We start from the raw sequence: 11326 nt of genomic DNA on the forward strand, positions 1-11326 counted from the left end.
CCACAACCCCCCCACATTACACCTACACACACCACAACCTCCCATCATTACACCTACACACACCACAACCCACCATACACCACAACCCCCCCATCATTACAACTACACACCACAACCCCACCATACAACTACACCCACAACCCACCACCCCCACACACCAACCACCTCCATCACACACCACAACCCCCCCACCACACACACAGACAACCCCCATCATTACACCTACACACACCACAACCCCCCATCATACACCTACACACACCACAACCCCCCCACCCACCCCCACCCCCCACAACCACCACACCCCCACCACCACCACCCCCCCACCCACCACCACCCCCCCCCCCCACCCCACCAACCACCCCCCCCCCCCCCACCCCCCACCACCCCCCCCCCCCACCCACCAACCCACCCACCCCCCCCAACCCCCACCCACAACCCCCACCCCCCCCCCCACCAACCCACCCCCCCCCACCACCCACCCCCCACCCCCCCCACCACACCACCAACCCCCCCCCCCCCCCCCCCACACAACCCACCCCCCCCCCCCACACCCCACACCCCCCACCCACCACCCCCCCCCCCACCAACCCCACCCCCCCCCCCACAACCCCACCCCCCCACCAACCCCACCCACCCCCACACCCCACAACCCCCCACCCCCCCCCCCCCCACCCACCAACCCCCACCCCCCCCCCCCCCCCCCACCAACCCCAACCCACCCCCCCCCCCACCACCCCCCCCCACCCCCCACCACCCCACCCCCCCCCACCACCCACCAACCCCACCCACCCCCCCCCCCCCCCACAACCCACCCACAACCCCCCCCACCCCACCAACCCCCACCCCCCCCCCCCCCACCAACCCACCACCCCACCCCCACCCCACACCACACCCCCCCCCACCCACACCCACCAACCACACCCCCCCACCCCCCACACCAACCCACCACCCCCCCCCACCACCACCCCCCCCCCCACAACACCAACCCCACCCACCACACCCCCCCCACCACCACCCCACCCCCACCACAACCCCCACCCCCCCCCACCACAACCCACCCCACCCCACACCCCCCCACCACCACAACCACCCCCCCCCCCCCCCACACCACACCACCCCCCCCACCACCCCCCACCCCACCCCCCCACCCCACAACCCCCACACCCCCCCAACACCCACCCCCCACCCCCCCACCAACCCCACCCCCCCCCACAACCCCCCACCAAACCCACCACCCCCCACCCCCCACCAACCACCACCCACCCCCACACCCCCACCAACAACACCACACACCCCCACCCACCCCCACCAACCCACCACCCCCCCCCACCACCACAACCCACCCACACCCCCCCACCACAACCCACCCCCACCACCCCCACAACCCCCCACACACACCCACCCCCACACACCACAACCCCACCCACCACCAACACCCCCCACACCACCACCACCAACCCCCCACCACACAACCACCACACCACACCCCCCAACAAACCACACCACCCCCACACCACCAACCCCCACCCCCCCCACCCACCCACCACCCCACCCCCCACCACAACCCCCACACAACCCCCACAACCCCCCCCACCACCACAACCACCACACACCCCCCCACACAACACCCACACCCACCACAACCCCACCACCCCCACACCACACCACAACCCCACCCCCCCCCCACCACACCAACCCACACCCACCCCCCACACCCACCAACCACACCCCCACACCCCCCCACCAACCCCACACCCCCCCACCACCCACCAACCCACCACCCCCACAACCACCACAACACAACCCCACCACACCCCCCACCAACACCACACCACCACACCCCCCACCAACCCCACACACACCCACCCCCACAACAACACCACACCCCCCCCACAACACCCACACACCACACCCCCCCACAACCACCAACCCCACCCCCACCCCAACCAACCACACCCCCCCACCACCCACCTACACCACACCACAACCCCCATCATACACCTACACACACCACAACCCCCATCATACACCTACACACCCACAACCCCCATCATTACACCTACACACCACAACCTCCATCATACACCACACACACCACAACCACCCACACCACCAACCCCACCACACACCACCACACACCACACCCCCACACACCAACAACCCACCACAACCCCCATCATACACCTACACACCACAACCCCCATCATTACACCAACACACCACAACCCCCATCATACACCTACACCCACCACAACCTCCATCATTACACCACACCCACCACAACCTCCATACACCACACCACCACCACCCTCATACACCTACACACACCACAACCCCATCATACACCTACACACACCACACCACACACACCACAACCACCCACATTACACCAACACACCACACCCCACCCACTACCCCACACCCACCACCCCACACCCCCCCACAACCCCACCACACCACCACACAACCCCACACACCCCACCACAACCCACACCCCACACACACCACAACCCCCACACCACCACACCCCCACAACACCCACCCCCCCCACCCCACCAACACCCAACCCCCCACACCCACAACCCACCACACCCCCCCCACCATACACCCACACACACCACAACCCCCACATACCCCACACACCACAACCCCCCAACAACACACCACCACCCACCACAACCCCACCACACCCCCACACCCACAACCCACACCCCCCACCACCACAACCAACCACACCACCCCCCCCCATCATTACACCTACACCCCACACCCCCCACCAACCCCAACACACCCCCACCACCACAACCCCAACCCCACACCCCACAACACCCACACACCACAACCCCCCATCATTACACCAACACACCACAACCCCCACACACACCCCACACCCCCACAACCCCCCCACACCCCCACCCCCCAACCACCCCAACCCCCCCACACCCACCAACCACCACACCACCCACAACCACCACCCCCACCACACACCACACACACCACAACCTCCACATACACCACACCCCCACAAACCACCAACACCCACCCCCACTCACCTACACCACCACACCCCACAACCCCCAACACTACACCCACTACACCTACCACAACCCCCCATCATTACCCCTACACACCACAACCCCCCATCATTACCCCTACACACACCACAACCCCCCATCATTACACCTACACACCACAACCTCCATCACACACCACAACCTCCCATCATTACACCTCCACACACCACAACCTCCATCATTACACCTACACACACCACAACCTCCATCATTACACCACAACCCCCATCATTACACCTACACCCACCACAACCTCCATCATTACACCTACACCCACCACAACCTCCATCATTACACCACAACCCCCATCATTACACCTACACCCACCACAACCTCCATCATTACACCTACACACACCACAACCTCCATCATTACACCTACACACACCACAACCTCCATACACCACAACCCCCATCATTACACCTACACACACCACAACCTCCATCATTACACCACAACCCCCATCATTACACCTACACACACCACAACCTCCATCATTACACCTACACACACCACAACCTCCATCATTACACCTACACACACCACAACCTCCATCATTACACCTACACACACCACAACCTCCATCATTACACCTACACACACCACAACCCCCCATCATTACACCTACACACACCACAACCTCCATCATTACACCTACACACACCACAACCCCCATCATTACACCTACACACCACACCCCCCATCATTACACCTACACACCACAACCCCCCATCATTACACCTACACACAACACAACCCCCCATCATTACACCTACACACACCACAACCCCATCATTACACCTACACACACCACAACCTCCATCATTACACCTACACACACCACAACCCCCCATCATTACACCTACACACACCACAACCCCCCATCATTACACCTACACACACCACAACCTCCATCATTACACCTACACACACCACAACCTCCATCATTACACCTACACACACACCACAACCCCCCATCATTACACCTACACACACCACAACCCCCCATCATTACACCTACACACACCACAACCCCCCATCATTACACCTACACACACCACAACCCCCCATCATTACACCTACACACACCACAACCCCCCATCATTACACCTACACACCACAACCCCCCATCATTACACCTACACACACCACAACCCCCCATCATTACCCCTACACACACCACAACCCCCCATCATTACACCTACACACACCACAACCCCCCATCATTACACCTACACACACCACAACCCCCCATCATTACACCTACACACACCACAACCCCCCATCATTACACCTACACACACCACAACCCCCCATCATTACACCTACACACACCACAACCCCCATCATTAGCAATAAGACCCTCTAGACTCCCAACCCAAGGATAGTGACTATTTTCTTATCAAATCTGCCTAGTAATGTTGTGTTATGAGAACATGGGAGATATTGCTACAAAACTGAGCAGAGCTGCTGTTCAGGGTCCTGGGAAAGCTGGGTGGTAAATCCCTCTAGAAATATAATAGCAGCCAAACCGGTGTTTTAAGTAATGGCAATTCAATGCACTCAGCCCATGGCCACCATTATATCTCACTCAGCTTTCCCAGGTTCCTGAATTGATCTGCCTGTTTCACATACAGAATATCTCTAATGATAAGGGCATGTTCACACCATGTAAACTTATATTTATAGGAGAAAACGGACGCCATGCGCCAAACAGCAAAACTGATCCCCAAATTATTAAAAATGTCAAATGGAATCACACAAAATGGTTAAAAAATCCCGGATGGTTAGGGCCCCAGTGACCCCCCTGCCCGGATGGTTAGGATCCCCCCTGCCCGGATGGTTAAGACCCTAGTGACCCCCCTGCCCGGATGGTTAGGGCCCCAGTGACCATCCTGCCTGGATGGTTAGGACCCTAGTGACCCCCCCCCCTGCCCAGATGGTTAGGACCCCAGTGACCCCCCTGCCCAGATGGTTAGGACCCTAGTGACCCCCCTGCCCAGATGGTTAGGACCCTAGTGACCCCCTGCCCAGATGGTTAGGACCCTAGTGACCCCCCCTGCCCAGATGGTTAGGACCCTAGTGACCCCCCTGCCCGGATGGTTAGGACCCTAGTGACCCCCCCTGCCCAGATGGTTAGGACCCTAGTGACCCCCCCCTGCCCAGATGGTTAGGATCCCCCCTGCCCGGATGGTTAAGACCCTAGTGACCCCCCTGCCCGGATGGTTAGGGCCCCAGTGACCCCCCTGCCTGGATGGTTAGGACCCTAGTGACCCCCCCCCTGCCCGGATGGTTAGGACCCCAGTGACCCCCCTGCCCAGATGGTTAGGACCCCAGTGACCCCCCTGCCCAGATGGTTAGGACCCTAGTGACCCCCCTGTCCAGATGGTTAGGACCCTAGTGACCCCCTGCCCAGATGGTTAGGACCCTAGTGACCCCCTCTGCCCAGATGGTTAGGACCCTAGTGACCCCCTGCCCAGATGGTTAGGACCCTAGTGACCCCCTCTGCCCAGATGGTTAGGACCCTAGTGACCCCCCTCCCTCTGCCCAGATGGTTAGGACCCAAGTGACCCCCCCCCCTGCCCGGATGGTTAGGACCCCCCCTGCCCGGATGGTTAAGACCCTAGTGACCCCCCTGCCCGGATGGTTAGGGCCCCAGTGACCCCCCTGCCCGGATGGTTAGGACCCTAGTGACCCCCCTGCCCGGATGGTTAGGACCCCAGTGACCCCCCTGCCCAGATGGTTAGGACCCTAGTGACCCCCCTGCCTGGATGGTTAGGACCCTAGTGACCCCCCCCCCTGCCCGGATGGTTAGGACCCTAGTGACCCCCCTGCCCGGATGGTTAGGACCCTAGTGACCCCCCTGCCCGGATGGTTAGGACCCCAGTGACCCCCCTGCCCAGATGGTTAGGACCCTAGTGACCCCCCTGCCCAGATGGTTAGGACCCTAGTGACCCCCCTGTCCAGATGGTTAGGACCCTAGTGACCCCCTGCCCAGATGGTTAGGACCCCAGTGACTCCCCCTGTCCAGATGGTTAGGAGCCAAGTGATCCCCCCCCCCTGCCCGGATGGTTAGGACCCTAGTGACCCCCCCCTGCCCAGATGGTTAGGACCCTAGTGACCCCCCCTGCCCAGATGGTTAGGACCCTAGTGACCCCCCCCTGCCCAGATGGTTAGGACCCAAGTGACCCCCCCCCCCCCGCCCGGATGGTTAGGACCCTAGTGACCCCCCCCTGCCCAGATGGTTAGGACCCTAGTGACCCCCCCTGCCCAGATGGTTAGGACCCTAGTGACCCCCCCCCCCCGCCTGGATGGTTAGGACCCTAGTGACCCCCCTGCCCAGATGGTTAGGACCCTAGTGACCCCCTGCCCAGATGGTTAGGACCCTAGTGACCCCCCCTGCCCAGATGGTTAGGACCCCAGTGACCCCCCCTGCCCAGATGGTTAGGACCCAAGTGACCCCCGTGCCCAGATGGTTAGGACCCTAGTGACCCCCCCTGCCCAGATGGCTAGTGACCCTCTTGCCTGGATGCCCTTTAGTTTCTCAGTTATCATACATCATGACCTCTTCCTATTCAACCTATAAGCAGATAATTGGGGACAGTGACCCCCCCCCCCCCCCTATAGGCTGGAGCTGTTATTACAGGGTTATCATTAGGAGATGTGTAATTTATCGTAAATATGAATTAAACTGCATCCAATATACAGTGTGATGTGTCCTAGAGACCGGCATCATGGTATTCAACACTGCGCCCGCCAGCACTGCCCGCCAACACTGGACTTGGCAGCACTGCCCCCGCCAACACGGCCCCCCACCAACACTGCATGGTATTCAACACTGCCCCCGCCAACACTGCGCCCGCCAACACTGGACTTGGCAGCACTGTGCCCGCCAACACTGGACTTGGCAGCACTGCCCCCGCCAACACTGGACTTGGCAGCACTGCGCCCGCCAACACTGGACTTGGCAGCACTGCACCCGCCAACACTGGACTTGGCACCACTGCGCCCGCCAACACTGGACTTGGCACCACTGCCCCCGCCAACACTGGACTTGGCACCACTGCCCCTGCCAACACTGGATGGCAGCACTGTCCCCGCCAACATTGCGCCCGCCAACACTGGACTTGGCAGCACTTCCACCGCCAGCACTGCACCCGCCAACACTGGTGTTGGTAGCACTGCCCCCACCAACACTGCCCCAGCCAACACTGCGCCCACCAACACTGGAATTGGCAGCACTGCCCCCGCCAACACTGCGCCCGCCAACACTGGACTTGGCAGCACTGCCCCAGCCAACACTGCGCCCGTCAACACTGGACTTGGCAGCACTGCCCCAGCCAACACTGCGCCCGTCAACACTGGAGTTGGCAGTACTGCACCCACCAGCACCCTGATCATATAGCTCAGCACTGAAGAGGTTAATGGTGACGGTGCTACGGATAGTTGCGGTTGCACTTTGTACAGGTTCCGCCTCTCTTATCTTGGAAATTATCCTAATATTTGTGCCGTCTCCAGGTGACCCTGCTGTCCATGTGATCATTAACCCCTTCCCTCCTGGGTAGTTTGTGTCACAGGCTCCTGGTATGAAGGGAGATTTTATCAGTTCTCAGGGAGGTGCCCAACCTTATCTGTTCCCGAGAAAAGCGCGTCCACGGGTGGAGTCCATCTCAGTCGGTCACACTCTGCTCACCGCCATGGCTTCTGCAGATCCCTCAGAGACTCTCACCTGCCCCAACTGCCAGAACAGCAGCGCCGACACCGACACCTGCGAGCACAACTTCTGCTGGGTGTGTATTGACTGCATGCTGGATAAGCAGAGAGGAGTGCGCACTCAGCACCAGTGCAGAGCAGAGGAGAGGAGAGGCCAGCAGGTGGGCAGCCATGACAGCGGGGTCCAGCAGGTGGGCAGCCATGACGGCAGCGGGGGCATCACCTGCACTTACTGCGTCCACTCCCCCGTCCCAGCGGTCAGGTCGTGCGTCATGTGTGAAGCGTCTCTCTGTGACACCCACCTGAGCGTCCACAGCAGGTCCCCGGAACACCCGCTCATCGAGCCCACCACCGCCCTACGCAACCGCAAATGTGCTGTCCATAAGAAGATCCTGGAGTATTACTGCTCTGCTGACCGCGCCTGCGTCTGTGTGTCCTGCATCCTCTTCGGAGATCACCGCGGACACCGTGTGGAGACCCTCAATGTCGTCTCCGAGAGAAAGAAGAAAAGACTAAAAAATGACCTGAAAAAACTCAACTCCAGGAGCGAAGAGACCGCAAAGAAGATCCAAACCCTGCAGGGTCAGCGGAGAGACGGGCAGGAGAGGGCATCCGAGGTGAGCGGGAGGGTGAGCGCAATCTTCAGGGACATCAGGAGACGGCTGGATGCCATGGAGAACACAGTCCTTAGCCACATCTCTCAGCAGGATGAGCAGCTGGCACTCTCCCTCTCTACACTGGTCCAGCAGCTGGAGCTCCACAGGAACGAGCTGTTCAGGAGGGCCGGCTATCTGGAGGAACTGTGGAACAAGGTGGATCCTCTCCTGGTCATCCAGGAGCAGGAGTCGGAGAGAGAAGACTTCTGTGACCTGGAGGAGGGAGCGGCCGACACCCACCAGATCTACCACCTGGACCAGGGGCTGATGGCCGTCACCCTACACACAGGGCTACAGGACATCATGGTTGCTGCAAGGAAAGGACTCGACCTTCAGGGAGCGGGAGACATATTACTGGATGTGGACACGGCCGGGAACGATATCCACATCTCCAGCGACCTCCGGGGGGCATCCTGGTCACATGTCCAGCAGAATTACCCCGAAAAGCCGGGGCGGTTCCAGTACGACCAGGTCCTCAGCACCAGGAGCTTCAGCTCAGGGCGACATTTCTGGGAGGTGGAGACAAGTGAGAGCGGAGTGTGGTTTGTGGGGATGTGTTACCCCAGTATAGACCGCAGGGGGCGCCAGTCCTGGATCGGAGACAACAACAAGTCCTGGTGTCTGCGGAGATACGATAACGTCCAGTACACGGTGATACATGACAGTAAGTGGCTGCAGTTACCCCACAATGTGTCCTGCCCCCACCTGGGCATCTACCTGGACTACGAGGCCGGTCAGCTGACCTTCTACGAGCTCCGAGATCCCATCAGACTCCTCCACACCTTCACCACCACCTTCACCCAGCCCCTGCACCTGGCCTTCAGCGTCTACAAAGCCTGGGTGCGCGTCCAGGACTGAGGGACTACAACTCCCAGACACCTGACAGCCTAACCCTAATGAGGATATAAGAGGGTGGGGCTGAGAGACTACAACTCCCAGACACCTGACAGCCTAACTCCAATGAGGATATAAGAGGACGGGGCTGACGGACTACAACTCCCAGACACCTGACAGCCTAACCCTAATGAGGATATAAGAGGGTGGGGCTGAGAGACTACAACTCCCAGACATCCACCTGACAGCCTAACCCCAATGAGGATATAAGAGGACGGGGCTGACGGACTACAACTCCCAGACACCTGAGAGCCTAACCCTAATGAGGATATAAGGAGGCGGGGCTGACGGACTACAACTCCCAGACACCCATCTGACAGCCTAACCCTAATGAGGATATAAGAGGGCGGGGCTGACGGACTACAACTCCCAGACACCTGACAGCCTAACCCTAATGAGGATATAAGAGGGTGGGGGTGAGGGACTACAACTCCCAGACACCTGACAGCCTAACCCTAATGAGGATATAAGGAGGCGGGGCTGACGGAATACAACTCCCAGACACCTGACAGCCTAACCCTAATGAGGATATAAGAGGGCGGGGCTGAGGAACTACAACTCCCAGATACCTGACAGCCTAACCCTAATGAGGATATAAGAGGGCGGGGCTGACAGACTACAACTCCCAGACACCTGACAGCCTAACCCTAATGAGGATATAAGGAGGCGGGGCTGACGGACTACAACTCCCAGACACCCATCTGACAGCCTAACCCTAATGAGGATATAAGAGGGCGGGGCTGACGAACTACAACTCCCAGACACCCATCTGACAGCCTAACCCTAATGAGGATATAAGAGGGCGGGGCTGACGGACTACAACTCCCAGACACCTGACAGCCTAACCCTAATGAGGATATAAGAGGGTGGGGGTGAGGGACTACAACTCCCAGACACCTGACAGCCTAACCCTAATGAGGATATAAGGAGGCGGGGCTGACGGAATACAACTCCCAGACACCTGACAGCCTAACCCTAATGAGGATATAAGAGGGCGGGGCTGAGGAACTACAACTCCCAGATACCTGACAGCCTAACCCTAATGAGGATATGAGGGCGGGGCTGACAGACTACAACTCCCAGACACCTGACAGCCTAACCCTAATGAGGATATAAGGAGGCGGGGCTGACGGAATACAACTCCCAGACACCTGACAGCCTAACCCTAATGAGGATATAAGAGGGCGGGGCTGAGGAACTACAACTCCCAGACACCTGACAGCCTAACCCTAATGAGGATATAAGAGGGCGGGGCTGACAGACTACAACTCCCAGACACCTGACAGCCTAACCATTCTGTAGGGGAGAGGATCGGACCCCGGGGGGTGGGGACATTAATCTGGATGATCTATGATTGTGAAATAAAGAGAAAATTGATGACTCCTCCTTGTGCTGTGTTCATGATCCGACTACTACTACTCCCAGCAGGTTAGGGGCAATGTGGTGGATACACAGAGGGGTCCTCTGTACACAGTATCACCATGATGGGATTAGATACAGCACACATTATCACCCATGATGGGATTAGATACAGCACACAGTATCACACATGATGGGATTAGATACAGCACACAGTATCACCCAGGATGGGATTAGATACAGCACACAGTATCACACATGATGGGATTAGATACAGCACACAATATTATCATGATGGGATTAGATACAGCACACAGTATCACACATGATGGGATTAGATACAGCACACAGTATCACCCATGATGGGATTAGATACAGCACACAGTATCACCCATGATGGGATTAGATACAACACACAGTATTATCATGATGGGATTAGATACAGCACACAGTATCACCCATGATGGGATTAGATACAGCACACAGTATCACCCATAATGGGATTAGATACAGCACACAGTATCACACATGATGGGATTAGATACAGCACACAGTATCACACGTGATGGGATTAGATACAGCACACAATATTATCATGATGGGATTAGATACAGCACACAGTATCAC

At 58.6% G+C, this 11326-nt stretch overlaps 1 protein-coding gene across 1 annotated transcript; it reads left to right on the top strand.

The window, feature by feature from the left end:
* Positions 1 to 7182: 7182 nt before the first annotated feature.
* Positions 7183 to 10226, top strand: LOC130304038 (E3 ubiquitin/ISG15 ligase TRIM25-like). Its single transcript, XM_056551886.1, has one exon. It carries the CDS (start codon positions 7664 to 7666, stop codon positions 9302 to 9304), a length of 1641 nt encoding a protein of 546 aa, XP_056407861.1. The 5' UTR covers positions 7183 to 7663; the 3' UTR covers positions 9305 to 10226.
* Positions 10227 to 11326: the final 1100 nt, after the last annotated feature.

Source organism: Hyla sarda, unplaced genomic scaffold, assembly GCF_029499605.1.
Source record: "Hyla sarda isolate aHylSar1 unplaced genomic scaffold, aHylSar1.hap1 scaffold_1256, whole genome shotgun sequence".
Lineage (NCBI taxonomy): Eukaryota > Metazoa > Chordata > Amphibia > Anura > Hylidae > Hyla > Hyla sarda.